General features: G+C 39.5%; 1 protein-coding gene across 8 annotated transcripts in view; it reads left to right on the top strand.

Annotated features, from left to right (window-relative positions):
• The window catches only part of LOC131843118 (muscle calcium channel subunit alpha-1), a 139,341-nt gene extending 121,487 nt beyond the window's left edge, over positions 1-17,854 (top strand). For 2 of the 8 annotated variants that reach the window (XM_059191716.1, XM_059191715.1), the window contains exons 20-43: positions 220-370; positions 1,976-2,111; positions 2,537-2,703; positions 2,794-2,881; positions 4,313-4,420; positions 5,003-5,055; positions 5,145-5,282; positions 5,922-6,036; positions 6,451-6,581; positions 7,322-7,547; positions 8,269-8,367; positions 8,688-8,720; positions 9,447-9,632; positions 9,746-9,848; positions 9,935-10,092; positions 10,208-10,305; positions 10,583-10,671; positions 10,946-11,086; positions 11,556-11,721; positions 13,098-13,266; positions 13,378-13,477; positions 13,549-13,624; positions 13,715-13,798; positions 14,172-15,605. In XM_059191716.1, coding sequence (XP_059047699.1) covers positions 220-370; positions 1,976-2,111; positions 2,537-2,703; positions 2,794-2,881; positions 4,313-4,420; positions 5,003-5,055; positions 5,145-5,282; positions 5,922-6,036; positions 6,451-6,581; positions 7,322-7,547; positions 8,269-8,367; positions 8,688-8,720; positions 9,447-9,632; positions 9,746-9,848; positions 9,935-10,092; positions 10,208-10,305; positions 10,583-10,671; positions 10,946-11,086; positions 11,556-11,721; positions 13,098-13,266; positions 13,378-13,477; positions 13,549-13,624; positions 13,715-13,798; positions 14,172-14,862 — 3,506 coding nt within the window. In that variant the 3' untranslated portion in view covers positions 14,863-15,605. Of the gene's footprint in view, positions 1-219; positions 371-890; positions 1,024-1,975; positions 2,112-2,536; positions 2,704-2,793; positions 2,882-3,058; positions 3,167-4,312; positions 4,421-5,002; positions 5,056-5,144; positions 5,283-5,921; positions 6,037-6,450; positions 6,582-7,321; positions 7,548-8,268; positions 8,368-8,687; positions 8,721-9,446; positions 9,633-9,745; positions 9,849-9,934; positions 10,093-10,207; positions 10,306-10,582; positions 10,672-10,945; positions 11,087-11,555; positions 11,722-13,097; positions 13,267-13,377; positions 13,478-13,548; positions 13,625-13,714; positions 13,799-13,933; positions 13,972-14,171; positions 15,606-15,662; positions 15,767-16,782; positions 16,890-17,098; positions 17,166-17,753 lie in introns of those variants that run through there. The other 6 variants (XM_059191718.1, XM_059191719.1, XM_059191722.1 and 3 more) reach the window with 6 other exon arrangements.
• Positions 17,855-18,587: the final 733 nt, after the last annotated feature.

The following is an 18,587-nucleotide window of genomic DNA, read 5'->3' as shown; positions in this document are numbered from 1 at the left end:
CTTTTTTTGTTGTGACGATTTATTACAGGTTTTAAAAGCTTTTATAATAATTACATAAAAATTTGATACTATAATTCCATAGTATCAAATTTGTTATTCTTACATGGTGTGTTGGATATGTTTAATGTAACAGTTGAAGGATCTAGTTAAAAATAATATGTATATACTCGTACTGATAATGCTAGTAGAAAGTTTCGATGGCTAACCAACCCAAAACAGTGAATACAGAGATGGACGAAGAGCCCCGTCTGAAACGAAAGCCTACAACGTCGTCAGCTCGGCCCCGCCGCCTCTCGGAGGTCGATATACACGACACTAAGAAACCCATCCCCGACGCCTCGTCATTCTTCATATTTTCCAAAAGCAACAGGTTAGGGTACAGGAGCAGCGGCAGATGATATTTGAGCTTCCACTGAATTGTCTAGATGTTTATTTACATACTTTTTATATTTATTTATTACAATAATAACGATCTGTTCTTGTGAGCTCATTACAATAATTAAATTGAAGTCAGTTTATGTAGTGCGATCAAGATCAGATCCAGTAAATATTTTACGCCTCTCGTCTTTCTCAAATTTAATATTTTCATAATATTATTTTTACGTAATTAATATAATTTTTTACACAATTACTAGTAATTTCACTGTACTTATGTTTGCATTACTCATTTATTATAAAGAGGTTGAAAAATAGTCTCAAATCTGTAGCGTATTATAGGTCACGCAGAATTATAAATGTAGGTTCTATTCATTAATTAAGCTACTTGCGGCATGTTTTTATTAGGTAGAATAATATTAGGTATTACCAAGGTAGTTTATTTTCTATGTGCATAATAAGCAGGATATAATGTAAGCAAAACGTCTATCGTCGTTTGTTTCTATCTGATAAAGATGGCGGTCAGTCAGAAGAGGAGGGAACACTGGTAACAGCCAGACCACGGCGTGTTTCAGAACTGAACATGCCAAATCAGACGCCGCCAATACCGAACGCTAGTAGTTTCTTCATATTCTCACCAACGAACAGGTGATTGGTGAATGGTGGTCTCTCCACGTGGTACCCGTGTCTCATTGTGAACCCAATTGGCAGAGTGTGTTGTCGAATACAGCCTTACAGATTGGCCTATCATTCCATTCATCATCCCAACAGCAACATTTGTATTTACAACGTCATTAGCGTCATCGACATGTACACATTTATCACCATTTGTGTTGTGTACTAAATGTGCACGTGTGTTGTGCTGTAACACGTTCAGTGTCTGCAGTGAACGTTGTAAACGTATTAGCAATGAGAATCCTGGGTACCCGATATCTGTCTATAATCCCTCTAGCGGATAGGTTTGTTTAGATCTCAGTTTTCGTTGGCTCTGGAGCATGATCCTTTAGGTGGAGCCACTTAGAGGCCGTTAGTTACCTTTATTTTATGTTTCTAGAAGTCATCGGAAGTTTAGCACGTTGCATGCCGTTAGAGATTTTATTTTTGCTTTGATATATTTTGCATGGCCTTGTTGTGTATTATAATGTATTTGTAATTTGATTTATATACAGTTTCTGAATTGATTGATTTCTATAATATTTTCATAAATAAATAAATATACCCACCAGAGGCTGACTAAAAATATAATAATATTTTATCTACCGTAAATGATTTTAATTGAACTCGATCTGAAGCCTGAACTTATTTTTTACTTTATTCACTTTAATGAAACAGTTATATAAATAAATACTACAACACTTACAAAATGCACCGCACTTTAAATTATTTAACACTCCTCCGCTTGTACATGTTGATGCATGTTACTACGTACATATATTATAGTTATTGTATGTATGTGTACCAATTTATAAATAAAACGTGATATATTGCAATAATATTAATACTAAATTAAATATATGTTCATGTAAATTAATTTACTCGTGAAGTAAGAGTGTGGTATCATGTGGATGGGTGGTGACCGTCGTGTGGTGTGGTGTGGCAGGTTCCGCGTGCTCTGCTACAAGTTGTCGGCCTCCTCGCCGTTCGGGAATATCATCCTGGTATGCATCATGTTCTCGTCGGCCATGCTGGCGGCTGAGGATCCACTCGATGCAGCACAGAAGGGGTTTCGAAATTGGGTCAGTGTAATTTTGTGTTTAGTGTTGTAAGTAATATTGGCTAGTAGTCTATTTTAACTATGAATCCATCTTACGTGTACATCACGTAATCTCCGGAACTTTGTAATATTATATAATGTATAGTCGATAGTGTAATCTGAAAATTAATTAGAGATCCCCCATGAAATACATTATAAAAACTACCAAATAACGAGCATAATAGGGTTTTGATAAATAAGTTTTTTTTTAATTCATGCAGATAAGTAATACAATTATATCTTACTCAGTAAATAATTAAGAGACAGCTGTATCTTTTTTAAATTTTATACTTCATGTGATGGTGTGGACATGTTGAAATAGATGCAATATAATAAAGTGTTACTTTCCAATGACAGAATCATGTAATGTCGGTAATATATGTTTGAAGATATATAATTTATGTGCAGTTGTTAAGTCAATTCGACGTGTTCTTCACGGGCATATTCACCCTGGAGCTGTTCCTGAAGCTGGTGACGTACGGCCTGATTCTACACCAGGGTGCCTTCTTGCGCTCCGCATTCAACGTGCTCGACATGCTCGTCGTTTGCGTCTCACTCATCTCTATGAGTTTTAAGTGAGTCTACAATTCGCTTATTATACTTACTCGACCATGGAACTGAGTATTGTGATTTGTGATCTGTATGGATATTGTGTAATGTTTCAGGTCTGGTAGTATATCGGTGGTGAAAATATTGCGAGTATTCAGGGTGCTGAGGCCTCTTAGGGCTATTAATAGGGCCAAAGGCCTTAAGGTTAGTCATTATTCGTTATTCTTAATTCTTGATCCTTCTAAATATTAGTGTTATAAAATTTGATTGTCTTAATAGGTCGTAATGTCTGTAATATAATATAATGTAGGACAGGCTAGTTTCAATACGCCGTATTGTTTTATTTGTCTTTAAAATATCAACTGTTTTCCATGATTATAGCACGTTGTTCAGTGCGTGATCGTTGCAATCAAAACTATCGGCAACATTTTATTGGTAACGTCCTTACTGCAATTCATGTTCGCGGTCATGGGAGTGCAAATGTTCAAGGTAGGGGGCGTTTTCTTCAGTACATTTACACCTTCGCATTTACACCTCGTCGGAGGCTAAAGCGGTCTCTAGTCTATTAAGAGACGAAAAGAAGTTTCACGTGTGGCAACACGAGTTGGAGTTAATACACAACAATCTTTTCTAAATTCACGTCTATATTGATCTGATCTACAAGTTTTATAAGTACACCTTACACCTTTGGGTATACAGATATTTCTTTTTATTTCCTTTCCTCGACAATTCTTTTCTAATTCTATCCGCTACACTCATTTCTCATGATTTCTGTTATAAGTTCTATTTTATGATATATTTATATATTTGAGAATATTTAAAGGAAGCTTTTGCCATTGTTATCCGTTTAGCTTAACTAACTTTTGTGCTATCTTAAATATATGCTCAGCTTTCGGTATAATATATTTACCTACAAAGCTTTGCATTTTTATCGTACAACTAAGGTACTGTATTTAATCGACCAATCGTAGCTCAGGCGCGCTCTCGTCGATCATCTGTGGTCATCATGAGTTGTGTACGCCTATCTCCGCGGGTAGTCGTGCCCGTTGGTTGTCAATGTAAATAATTATTAATGAAATGTACTTTTTCCATATCAATATAGCATAATATTTAGACAAACTGTGTCATAAGTGTTAGAGAGTGTAATAGTTAGTAATTTGTTCAGTGTTATTAGAAGGTAAACTAAAAGCTACAGCATGTGGTGCGGCGTGAACGTGTAGATATAGGATTACTACGTCTAGATCCTTTAGTTATTCATGCTCCTAATCCAAAGTTACGTTAGATGTCGTCTTAATTAGGTGAAGCATGTCATCATTAACTTTATCGTTGAACCCAAAGGTGTAGTAAACATGCAAACCTTTACATAAACCTTTGCGTATAACCATACCCCTACCTTGGCGTTTACTTATATTCTCAGTAGGTTATCTAACAGGTTTTATCTTGCCCTTTCCAACCGTCGCTAATACTGGTAACATAGATGAGGTCCCCACTGCGTCCCATGTAAACGAGTCCCGTGTGATTAAAATGGTTTGCTTGTCCCCCTATGTCCCGCCGCTGCGTGCCGCACCGGACTATTGTGGACTGTCCCTGCCCCGGTAATGTATCGCCTGCAACTAACGAACTTCCGTAACACAGTATGTGGTCAAATGTGTGATAGTAGCGATTAAGACAATAGGAAATATAATGCTAGTTACTTATTTATTACAATTTATGTTCGCTGTCGTCGGTGTACAGTTGTTCAAGGTGAGCTTCTGTTGGTGGATCTTGAGACCTTCTAACGGCGCCCTCCGTGCATAGACCATGATCAATTTCTTAATGTTTCTCTGATGTCAAATATTGAATACCAACTTTTTTAAATTAAAATATATCGATTTTATTAACATGATTTGTCAGAATATTTGTTATCTGTAATTGTGGGGTATCGTTGCATTTATCAGTGAAAGGTTTTAGAAGGTCTCGGTCAGCATGACTATGTAGTTGTTTATTGACATGTTGCTACTCATTGTAATGTTTGTCGTTCTGTTCATGAACATGCCGCATGCGATAGTGTTGTGTCATTGTTACCACATACATATCATGTTCAACATTTTGGTAAAGTGGAGGGATACCTATTTGGTGTATATTTGTAATGCTTGTTATGAAGACGTGCATCATGAGAAATGAGTTCACAACCTGAAGGTCTCTCTACACGTACGTTTTATAATTTAATTCATTATATTAAGTTTTCTTAATGTTAAAGCATTACGTAAATGTTGCATGTTTGTTCATTACCATCTATCAACGAACTACTTTATTTTACAAGTATTAAGAGATAATTTGTTTCAGGGTAAATTTTTTAGTTGTAATGATATATCGAAAATGACAAAAGACGAATGTCAGTAAGTACACTTCTACACTTTTAGTGTTATATACGAATAGTGTTACGTTATATTTGTACAGTTTAACAAAACATTGTTGGTTATTTCAGAGGGACTTATTTAGTATTTGAGAATCGTAATTATGTAGTAAAAGACAGAGAGTGGAAGAGGTACGACTTCCACTTTGACAATGTGATGAAGGGGATGCTCACTCTGTTTACGGTGTCCACGTTTGAAGGATGGCCAGGGTGAGTCAGTGTTACACGACAACAGACAAATATACAATATGTGTTATACATTGAAATTTAAATCATAACAAGTTATAGTAATGAAAGTTATAAAATTAGGCGACAAACACAAACTCGAATAGAGCACATAAAAGTATTTATAATGCAATAAATGGAGGACTGAGGAGGTTACAAAATTGTTAAATTTCCTAATTTCTGTGCATCAAATGCACAGAAAATAGCAGCTGTCCAGTAATTGTAATAGCTTGCAGATACAGACAGAGTGACCAGCAGCATACGAGCAGCACCAGGGTCACCAAATAGAGCTAAAGCTCTATCAACTGATAAATAATTTAATAATAATAAATCCATTTATTGCCAGTATAGTTATATAGTTACACATTTATACATATTTAATATGATTGGCAATAGGTACAAAACCAGCTATTGCTGGACTGATGGGCGTCCAGCGCTGGTTTTCAGTTTGTACCAGCAAGATGTATCATGATGTATCATTAGTGAACTAGCCAGATGACTAAGTTTATGAGTCTTATCTAATCTAATCTAATCATTTTATCTTTTGTTGTGTGTTGTAACTGTGTTGTGCGACTGTCCAGTGATCAGTGAAGTGAGCTGCGTGTGTGCGTGTGTGTGTTGCAGGTTGTTGTACGTGTCTATTGATTCCAACGCGGAGGACCGCGGCCCCATCACCAACTTCCGTCCAATTGTTGCAGCCTACTACATTATTTATATTATTATTATTGCCTTCTTTATGGTACGTACCACATTACGAGTTGAGTTTCTTGTCAGTTCTTCTCATCTCGATATCATTCCGAACTGACGGTAGATTTGACATATCATAAGAGTCTGTAATAGACCTACATGAATAAAGATATTTTGAATTTGAATTTGAATTTGAATTACTGTACTGTACTGTACTGCTATTACTAGTGCGGGCCGCGAGCGACACCACCGCTTTATACATACTCGACGCCCACGACCCGCTCGTACTCGGCTGTTCACTTGCTAATTAGGAGTTATGTGCCATCATCGTAGTATAAAAAAAATATTCAAATAATATCGCTCGTGCACAGTCACAATATATTATTATATGCATATGTTTAAATTCAAATAAAGTGTTTATTACTGATGTCCTGGCACTTCATATAACTTATATACGCATTTGTAGGTAAATATATTCGTCGGTTTCGTCATAGTGACATTTCAAAATGAGGGTGAACAGGAGTACAAGAACTGTGAGTTGGACAAAAACCAGAGGAATTGTATCGAGTTTGCATTAAAAGCTAAACCTATCAGAAGGTAAATATTATATACTAGCTCACCCGCGCAGCTTCGTCTGCATCACACTTACTTGATATTTATCATTATATTTCACCCCACTAACATAATATCTTTTTAAATTATAGCCTATGTGTTATTCAGGTGTACAAGCTACATTACTGTAAAGTTTCATTAAAATCTATTCAGTAGGTTTCGCCTGAAAGCCACACACAGTCACAAACTCGCGTTTATAATATTAGTAAGATTTGTATTATAAATATTGCACGGAACACCGTACTATAATAATCATATATATAAATTATATCACTTACGTAGCATATATCATTTCACTACACATATATTACTATACGAGACAATAAATCATCGTGTAACATCGAGTGCTCACTACGGGACGTATCTTTTATTTATCATCCCCGTAGATCATCAATTATCATTATCAACAAGTGTAGGAACAACCCCTACAGATATAAAACATAAAAATTTTATAAAATCAAAACGCTACATAGAGCTTCACAAATGTTTGGGTGCTACTTGGGTACATCAACATAACGAAGACTGCTTTCAATACGACTAAGTTTCCGTACACGAGTCTTTCATCCAAAAGGTTTAAACTCTTGTTAGGACCATATTCATTACTTTATGTCAACACTGATGATGACTTTATATGCAAACACTATTACATTTGTATAAAATGCGGTGTACCTTATAATGTTTGTCAGCTAGTGTGTGTGAGCGTGATTGTGTGTGTATGTGTGCAGGTATATACCGAAACACCGCATCCAGTACAAGGTGTGGTGGTTCGTGACGTCGCAGCCGTTCGAGTACGCCATCTTCGTGCTGATCATGATCAACACCATCACGCTCGCCATGAAGTACCACAACCAGCCCACCGACTACAGCAAGGCCCTCGACATGCTCAACATGATATTCACGGCCATATTCGCGCTCGAATTCATATTCAAGCTCGCTGCGTTTAGGTTTAAGGTGAGCCATGGAGACGTCCATCATACCCTAACGAAGGAAACCTAGTGTATACCGTATACACTAAATATAACGTTCTGATTCAAATAACACTGATAATACTATTTCTTCACTATATTATTTTTTAGAAAAATATATTCTATATTTGATCAACTTAAAGAATAGATGTTAATTCAATGTTTTTTTTTCTAATGACTAATATGATCCCTGGCTCATTATACAGCGATTGTATGGGCTCATAATGCACATGAATTTAATAGTCATATCAAATAGTTGCAGGAAATATAAAGTAAGAAATGAAGAAGTATTGCACAGGCTGAAAGAAAAAGGCACATTTTGAATGGTATTTGAATGGTATAGAAAGTAGACGAGGGAAAATGTTAAGGCACTTGATACGGCACGATGAATTTATGAAAGTAATTATTGAGGGAGAGATAGAACGAAAGAGGGGGAGAGGAAGACCAAGGCACAGCTATATCAAACAAATTAAAGACAGAATTGGAGTCGTGTCGTATCAACGCTTAAAGAGTATGATGGAAAATCGTAGAAAGTGGCAAGAGCTCCACCGACAAGAGACAAGCTCTTAAGTTTATGAATGAATGAATCAGATAGTTGTTGTTTAACTCTAATACACATAGCTCTAGCAGTTCAAACATTAGAGAATCAATGTCTAAATAGTATACATAAAGTGAATCTTATTAATTTGTACGTTTTGTTTGTACAGAATTATTTCGGCGACGCGTGGAATACGTTCGACTTCATCATCGTGTTGGGAAGCATCATAGACATCGTGGTGTCGCAAGTAAACGAACTCAAGAACCAGGTACCGATCGCAATCACGCACTCGTATACAACAAACACCACGACAGTTATAGCAACACGTTCACTTGGATAGATACTGTCTCATTCGGGAATAGCCAAACTGCCACTGTCACCACCCAGTTTACGATGTTCAACTATCGAGTACAAATTTTGTTATGTTCCTTATGGCGTCAGTTTGGCTATTTCGTAATGACCACAGAACAGTTACTGTCTCGAGCATGGACAACATAGATGTCGTAATAACAGCAAATGCTAAAGCTATCTCACTTTAGATCTGTTTCTAGATACAGTTTCATTTGAAGGACTTAATGCTGATTTCAGGGCAGTGGAATGCCAAGAGCGCATGTTGTCAAGGTAAGTTGGAGCTTTCACGCGGACCCTACAATACATAGAACACGATCACATGCAGAGTAATTTAACAATAGGACGCTTCATACTGAAACGTATTGGACTACGTGTTGTAATTAAGTCACATAATCAGAAAGAGTCGGGGCGGCTTTAGATGTTGTATGACATGACTCCAATAAATCAATTAAAACTCAAGCTTTTGATGTACATACAATAGGCATTAAATATGGGACAGTAACGCAATGAACCTTAGCCGGATGAACCATAAGGCACATCGCACCACCCACCGTACTTACTGCACTTGATATTAATGCAATCTGTGAATCCGTCGTCAATGTTGTTTATATCTTGCAAACAAAAATATGACAATATTATTTTTAATTTTAGCAAGTCAAAACGATAAATGTATAGTAGACACAAGTGACATATCAAAGTAGGAGACTCAAGAATTGGGTGTAAGGATAAAACTTGTACTTATGGTTCTAGTAATTAAGAATATATCTTTTTCAAATTCATTAGAATTACTTACTGAATATATAACACAATTATAATATATTAAATTAAACTCATTGATCAATAAAATGATAAGATTGACGAAATAAGAAAGGGTTCTAAAATTTTTATTTTATTCATTTGTGCTTGAATCTAGACTATTACTTCTGCTATTACTTTCTCATTACTTTTCTCTAAAATTAACTGACATGATTAATCATTTGATGTGGACATTCACAGGAGAGCTCGATCCCGTCGATCAATTTCTTCCGCCTGTTCCGTGTGATGCGGCTGGTGAAGCTGCTCTCCCGGGGTGAAGGTATACGGACGCTACTGTGGACCTTCATCAAATCATTCCAGGCACTGCCTTACGTCGCCTTGTTGATCCTCATGCTGTTCTTCATCTACGCAGTTGTGGGCATGCAGGTACTCACGACGTTGTATTAGTTATAAAGTCTATTACAATTGAATTATTTACTGCAATAGTTGGTCAATCGGTAACGTCATAAATTGATCATATTGATGTCATCTCATTGCAGGTGTTTGGTAAAATAGCAATAGACGACGAGACGCACATAACAAGAAACAATCACTTCCAAACGTTCCCGCAAGCCATACTCGTGTTGTTTCGATCAGCAACAGGTAACATCAACAACCTATGTCAAAACAACAATGATTTAGTCAATTTAATTCACTGGTCACTGCTCGTTCGTTGGTGTGTTGCGCAGGCGAGGCGTGGCAGGACATCATGATGGGCGTGTCCCCGGAGCCGGACGTGAGGTGCGACCGCAACTACGACGAGGAGGGCGAGGAGGGCTCCGGCTCCTGCGGCAGCGTGCTCGCCTTCCCCTACTTCATCTCCTTCTACGTCCTCTGCTCATTTTTGGTACGTAATACTCGTATATAGTGTTACCTTGATAAAGGTTTGTACGACGCTACGTGAACACTTCAACGACAGTGTTAAAGTTAATACTGAGCTACAGCAGAGTGTTCATTTTCAGATCATCAATTTGTTTGTCGCAGTCATTATGGATAATTTCGACTATTTAACTAGAGACTGGTCAATACTGGGACCACACCACTTAGATGAATTTATAAGGTGAGCTTTACATCGCACATCTATTCATTTATATTATTATCAAAAAAATACTAAAAATTATCAACTCAAACCAACAACGACAATTCCTGGATTTTAGAGTTTATGTGTTAATAAATTCAAGTCATAGATAATCAGGTAACGATTGACAAGATATCTTCGGCACACTTATGGCCTTTTATTATTTTATTCATGATCCAGTAGAGATATCTCACAAATTCGTTAAGTTGGTTGTATAGAGTACACTACATATTAATAGTATTTGTAATGTTATCTACAGGTTATGGAGTGAATACGATCCCGATGCCAAGGGTAGAATAAAACATTTAGACGTAGTTACTTTGTTAAGGAAAATTAGTCCTCCTTTAGGTAAGTACTCTTCTATATATACCATACCTTAAAATGGCTATTGCATGCACTATAGCAGTTACTTCGTAAACAATGTATAGCGCGGTGGTACCGTCGCACAATTTTATTAGCAGGCATTCCTGATCAATTGGCAATTTCTGGTCTATTTTGTAGACGTGTAGTGGTGTTGCTGTTCCTGACTATGGGCGATAGTCTCTACTTTCCATTGACATTCCTGCTATTCCACTACCATACGAAAATCTAGTTACTATATATCTTTAAATATGGGCATCAGGTTTCGGCAAGTTGTGCCCGCACCGTGTGGCGTGCAAGAGGCTGGTGTCTATGAACATGCCGCTCAACTCGGACGGCACCGTGCTCTTCAACGCCACGCTGTTCGCGGTCGTCAGGACCTCGCTCAAGATCAAGACCGAAGGTAAACATTATATCATATAAGATGACCGACTATAGTCCGTAAAGTAGTCTCATCTAAGAAATCAAACTGTACCAAATTAAATTGAAATTGAAGAATAAAAAAACTAATACTAGTAGTAGTTTAACCAGTTGGTTATGTATTCAATATTTTTTTCTTTTTGAGCATTTAATTGAATTAGTGCTAATCGGTGGTTTGTATTCACACACTTAAACTTAAATTGTAAGTAAGAATAAATTATTTAAAAGAGCAACACACAAGTTTCTTGCTCGTTCTTCTTGTGATGAGACAGCATTCCGAATGAGCGGTAGATTAAAAAAAAAAAAAATGTTATGACTATTCAAAAGTGCTTCAATGTAAGTTTATTTGAATAAATGATTTTCTATTCTATTCTATTCTATTCTATTCTAATGAATGGCCGCAACGATTGGAAAAAATGGAGTCAAATTACAAAGTATTATCCCCATCACAGGCAACATAGACGATTGCAACACAGAACTTCGTGCTGTAATAAAGAAAATTTGGAAACGCACGTCACCTAAACTGTTGGACCAGGTGGTCCCGCCCCCGGGAGACCCCAACGAGATCACCGTCGGCAAGTTCTACGCCACCTTCCTTATACAAGATTACTTCAGAAGGTACCGCCTCGTCTTTGTTTTTAAACTTTTATTTTTTATATACTATAAATGTTGTAACTTTTTTATCAATATTTTGCATATTTACATTATCGTGAAATTTATTTTTAACAAAGATATACTTTGATAGTATTCTATAGATATTATCAGTGTGCTCACACATTAAATAATTGTTCGTGTGAAAACAAAAAAAAAAAGTCCTATACCATATTGAATATGCAATGTTTCAGTTAAATGAAAACCTTATATATATTTTGAAATCAAGAGATAAATGTATTAGTTTTGTAAGTTTTCGATCGATCGATTGTCTATTTTGGGTTGGGTCTGATAAAATCAATGCCGTGTCGTGATTGGTATCGCGATGCGACAGTAGAGAAGAAATGTTAAATATTAAATATCGTTTGATCAGTGCATCACATCATCATTTCGCCCTCTTGTTTTGTATGTCTTGTTCATGTTTCTTGGTCAAGTTCGGTTACCACTGACACATTTATTTTTGTTTCATAGGAATCACGCGTAAGTAACGCAAGGAGACGTATGTTGTTTAGGAATCAGAATGTGCCCTTAATAGTGTTGGTCATAAGTGCTACAGTGGCCCCTCAGAGTAGACCGGTACGGACATACGAGTAGATAGAGAAGTGTTCGCGGCCTCGGCCCGACCGTAGACGACCGCCCGAGTCGTGCCACTGGCGTAGTACGAGGACGAGTACCGTTTGGCCCCGCATGCCCGCATCCTCCCTCGACACGACCCTCGACCCTCGACCCTCGACATACGTACGACGTACATCGAGTATAAAGTCTTGTAATGAGTACTCTCAGTGTTGTAACATGCCTAGTGGTTTGGACAAAGTTTTTCCCTTGTACATTTGAACTTGTTTAACGTGAGCATGCAGAATTTTCGATTTTGATCTCATAAACTTTGTATTGTTACCTGTTCCAGCCAGTTTTATTTTCCTCTGTGACATTTCTAATGTTGTGTTTTCTTTTGTTACATTTTGCATTTAAATTAATTTTAGATTTAGTACAATTAAACGCAAACATGATAAATTTTTTTATAAAAAATGATTACGCTCTCTATCGTTAGTAATAAATAAACATTGAGAATAATTAGGATTGGTTTAATAGCTTTACATTATACATATTTAAAAGTAGTTCAGATCGAATGATAAATTGTTTGCTTATAAAAATTGAGTTCCTTAATACAATCTTACATCTAGCGATACTTTTGATAATAAATACGCTTATCATAATTAGCATTATTTCTTATCACTTTAATTTTCCTAGATATAGACTTAATAGTTGCACTCCAAAAATAGAATTGAAATACAAAATAATTGCGTATTTCAACAGATTTTAATTTTTTTTATCTGTAACCCAAGGTTCAAAAAACGAAAAGAGCAAGAAATGCGACAGAACGACGAACAGAATCATCAGATGACTCTACAAGCGGGACTGCGGACCCTACACGAGGCCGGCCCCGAACTGAAGCGGGCTATTTCTGGAAATCTAGACGACATAACCACGGAGTGCGATGTCCCAATGCACAGGGTAATACGCCAGCAATGTTCTCTATCATATGTATCGTACATAAGTTAAAATATGCAATCGAATGACTTTTTTAAACTTACATTAGTTACAATGTAATGTATGTTTGAACAGAGAAATCACTCGCTATTCGGTGGGGTGTGGTCGAGTATACGAAGGCACGGCCCCAACAGACACTTCCATAAACATCGGAAGCACGGTGATGCTCCAGGAGGTAATAATTTAACATAAATGATGCGATACGTATGGTGCTACATCGTGTGTTGTAACATGTTTGTGTTTCAGACGGCCTCGGCAACCATCTGAGCTCCATGATGCAGCGAGAGTACGGAGTGGGGCCGATACCATTAGCACCAAATTTGTGAGTCATTACACGCAACATAATAGTTAGGACTTTTGTGACTTTACTGTACATATTATTATGGTAAACAACAAACACTCTCTATTACAGAGCAAACGGTCAACCGAAGGAACAGATACCGCTGAGGCCACTGATATTCAACGGGGAATCGGAAAAAATATATCAAGTTCTCGAGTGAGTGTAAACTTTCATGTACAACATCATTCACAGTAACCAATGTCGCACTCTAATCACTGATCAGTGACGTCCATTAACTTCGTATTATACTAGATAATTCGATCCGATAAAAATATGCTTGTTATATTCCAGAAAAGCCACAAACGATCTAAAGAACGCTATTTACGCAGGTAGTCAAGTGTGGTTTGGTAGTGAATATTTTGCAATCTATCGTAGAACGTCTTCAGTTCTCGACTGACCCCGCGTGGCTAGCACTCTCGACTAACATTTCTCACTCGCATCCCCCGCCCGATCTCGTTCTGCTCTATTCTGACACCGTCTTCTATTTCACCGCTCACGTGTGGATCTCGGTAACGTATGGCACTAACAGCAACCAAAAGTCCAACTACCCGGAGATGCTCGGGCAGATTGGGCTGGCGTTCGGGTGCGTCAACTACCTGACGACGCCGAGCGAGGCGGCGCGGGCGGCGGCGGCGGCGTCGGTGTCGGCCTCGAGGCAGCGCGTGCACCCCGAGGAGGCGCCGCGCCGCGCCGAGCCCGAGGACGGGACGCCGTCGCCGGGCGCCGCCGCCGCCGCCGCCGACGCCATCCGCCCCAAGATATCGGCGCTGCTGGCGCACGAGTGCACGCCCACCACGGAGGCGCGCACGATGACGCTGTACGGCTACAACGCGGCGGCCCGGCTGCCGTTCGCATTCTCGCACGCGGCGCGGCGGGGCGCCGGCGGGGGCGCGGGCGGCGGCGCGGGGGGCGAGCGCCGCAGCCTGCGCGCGCCGCGGCCGCCGCCCGCAGGTCGGATGGTGCGCAGCGCCTCCTCGGGGGCGGCGGCCCCGCATGCGCCCGCCGCCCGGCTTGTAGATCGCGCGCACCACGCAGGTCCGCCCTCGAGCTTCGCGCTTCCTTCCGTCCCGGCCCCGGTCCCGTTCCCCCCTCCGCCCCCGCTCCCTCTCCGACGCTCCCTACCGACCTCTCGGTCGCTATCCGACTTGGACTTGTACTCGATTTATGACGAATTAATCCACTTCTTCGACACATGTCGCCTTCTGATTTCCGAGCCGTAACGAAGGAAGCGCCGAAGTGGCGAGGAATGACCCCATGTCACTAGTTCCGTAACCGACTTCCGGGAGGAGGGTGTCGCATCCGAGCGGCGGAGGCTCGGCTCGAGAGCGCCGCAGGTTTCACGTTCACACATCGCTTCCGCTGTTCCATGCAATATTCCACTTCCTCACGAATACGTACACGATATTCACACGACCACTCGTGCCGGCACCCAACAACTATACTTTATTGGCTAGTTCTCTTTCAGCTTTGAACCATGTTTGTCACATTTTAGCGAGGACTAACGATTAACGAGAGCCAGTGTTACCATCACTTAACAACTAAGTAAATAATAGCATGAATCGCATCGGAAAGTTTTAGACTTGCATTAGTGTAGGACTTAGCGGCTTCCTTAGCGTACATTTGCTATACCTAATCGATTTATTTAAATTGAACACTGTAAAACTTGCACGTCCACATGGAAAGTTTCACGAGAACAATCAATTTGTTTATAAAATTTTCAAATTAAATCAGTTTTGGCTTTTTCAATCATGTATAAAGTAATATTACGCGTATGACAAAGCTTTCAGAATATTGAATTTCGTAGCAGCCTCACGTAGATTATTCAAAGATTTCTTGAACCAAATGCCACCAGGTAACTTACAATTGATCTTATTATTTATATTATCAATATAAATAATAAGATCAATTGTAAGTAGACACATTAAATTCTCTGATTTATTTAGTTTAATTATATTATTTATGAGTGGTGCGTGGTGTGTTGTGTGTGGTACTGAGGAGGGTGTGCGGGGGCCGGTTGCAGGCGGCGCTAGCTCGGGCCGCAGCGTGGTGTCGCTGCCGGGCAGCCCGCGCGGCAACGACGCCGGCCTGCCCGTGGTCGGCTCCGCGGAGAGTCTCGTCACCAGGGTACCTGACCTCATCTCGACTCACCTGCTCATACATACATACATACATACCTACATTTAAGTGATCTACCTACTCCTATATATTAGGTTCTAACATATGAAATCAGCGTTTTGTAAGGGAAACATTCGGACGAGAATACATCAAATCTTTGAAAACGCTTTGGACTGCCCCATCGTAGTTGAACTTTTCTCTTGCAAAATGTTATCCAAAAAAAAATAAATGGTAATCTGTTGGAGCAAGAGCCGGGGAGTACGGAGGATGTCTTAGACATTCCAAATAAAGCTCTTCTAATTTGGTAACTTCATTATCAACCTTGGTTTTCCAGTTTGTAAACTGAGTGACGCAAAGAAATCCCCAAAGATGGAAAAAACATGGATTACGGTTTTCGAAAACATGCATGAGTAAATAGCTGTATAAATTTTAAATTGGAATTCCTAACCTTTTGGTTAGGAATTCAATTTTGCTGGCCACTTTGGTCTTAAATATCTCCTCTTATTTCATATGTAAGGACCTAATACAACGCTGAGCAGGACCATCAATTCATCGTTGCGTATTTTTTTTTATGCTTCTTAATTTTAAATAAAAATCTCATCTATTGTCATTCACATTTGTCATTTAAGTAATCGTTTAGTGAGTAAGGCCTTGCTCAATAAACATTTGACAATGTGTTAAATTTATTTAGAAGTAATTTCAGAATGTCGTTTGGTAACTTGTTGTAACATTTCGTAACCATTCATTCCCATAAAATACCAATTGACTTTTTCTAAACGATACTTAAGATCATCATGTTTGAGTTCAAATCTAGTCTTAATGTTATGAATATGGCCGTGTTCTTTGGAAATAAGTGAAGCTTCCTGTACAGTTAAGTAGCTATCAATTAGAATCTTTCATTATTTCTGCTGCTTTATAAATGAAGTATGTTTGTAACGTTGTGTTGTGTTGTGTTGTGTTGTGTTGTGTTGTGTGGTGTTGTGTGGTGCGGTGATTATAATGGCTACTATTGTAATGTATCGCAGGTGTTAGCCGAACAAGGCCTGGGTGCGTACTGCGACCCGGAGTTCGTTAAAAATACCTCCCGGGAAATGCAAGAGGCGCTTGAAATGACCCAAGAACAAATGGATAGGTGAGACACTACATACAACAAGAAAAACTTTGATTTTTTTTTTTTGTTTTAATATACAGCCCGCCGCTGTATCGCTGGTACATTCTGATACAGCTTGCTACACTCTCTATTGTTGACGAGGTATCTCCTTCTAAATATTGATCAATTACGTTGGTGTGGTATACTGTACTCAATGATGATTATATTAATGTACTAGTTGCTTGTTGCAGAGCGGCGCACCAGTTGATGATACACGAGAAAAATATTAAACAAGCTCAAAACCAACAAACTCAAGTTGTAAGTATAGGAGCCATGGCTCCGACACCAGCCAGCCAACACAATGACTCGCCCCCCTCAACGAGTTCTTACCATGACATGTGTTGAAACTAATTTTGCGATGCCTCTGTTACTGTTTTTTTTTTTTTTTATATTATCAGGAACCATTTTTATCTCAAAATCGATTGTATTTAATTAGAGCTTAGGTTTAAAAATCGTTACAAGCAGTTCAACTTCGCAAAAAAAAATGTGTTTTTGTAATAATAAATATATATACATCTTTAGCTAAAAATTACAGAATCGATTCGATCGGTCCTTCGATACATTACATATTATCCAAGTTGTCTGTAAGAGATTTCTTCGAGGCATAAGGCCGGCCTCTATTTTAACATTTTTTTTTTCTTATGTACAATAAAGAGCATTATTATTACAATTATTAAGGTTAGACTATCAAACAAATACGAGTAACACGTAGCACCTGCAATGTCTCAATACGTACGTGTCGATGTCTCTCACTCAACACGTACGTATTGTACGTATCGCCTGGGAGAGGTGCAGGTGGCGAGCTGTTGGTGTAGTGTGCGTGTGTGCGGGCGGGTGGTGTTGCAGGGCGAGGTGTCGGCGGTGGGGCGGCCGTTCCACCCGTTCCACCTGCACCAGCCCGCGACGCAGCCCCCGCCGCCCTACCAGCGGTTATAGCAGCAGCCGCCGCCGAGGGCGCGGGCCGCCGCCGCCCCCCGCGCCGCGCCCCCCGCCGCGCCCCCCGCCGCCCCGTGCTCGTGTAGCGCCCGCCGCCTGCTCCGCTGCCTGCTCGCATGACGCCCGCACCTCCTCTCTCCTCTCCCCTCGCGTCCTCTCTGCGTGAACGCGCTCGTTTGACGAGCACCATCCGACCGGGCGGAAGTAATATACTCGTGTATCTACACGAGTACTATTGAAAGTAACGTTTCTTCCTACGCGCTAACGCTCGTAGGCGTGGTCGAAGCGACAGTGAGATTTTAGATGAGTATATAGATATAAGAATATAAGAATATTTATTAGTCAAATTTGTATTAAAGTGAGCGGCGCGACATATGCGAGTGAATTGTAACGAAGCCTATGTAGACAACTCTGGTCTGTTTGTATCCGCCGAACTCTTTTATTATGTACTAAGTGAGACGTATTGTAACTTTTCGAATTTGAGAGAGAAAATAATTATCTCGACAACAATAATAATGTATAGAGATGATTATAATGTTAAGTGACATGTGGTTTCATAATAATAATACTAGCGTTTAGGTAACCGTCACTTGTGAGTTGCGACCGGATGTGACTGCTGGTGTGCTGGTGTGGTGTGGTGGTGTGGTGGTGTGGTGTGGTGGTGGTCGGTGGCCGTCCGTCCGACCGCAGCCCGCAGCTCACTACGCTGCCATCGTCTCACCGGTCGCAACATATAACTATTGT

Source organism: Achroia grisella, unplaced genomic scaffold (genome assembly GCF_030625045.1).
Source record: "Achroia grisella isolate CSIRO2021 unplaced genomic scaffold, CSIRO_AGI_Agris_v1 utg2786, whole genome shotgun sequence".
NCBI classification, from domain to species: domain Eukaryota; kingdom Metazoa; phylum Arthropoda; class Insecta; order Lepidoptera; family Pyralidae; genus Achroia; species Achroia grisella.
Note: the sequence above shows the minus strand (reverse complement) of the source record. Positions and strands in the feature narration are given on the sequence as shown.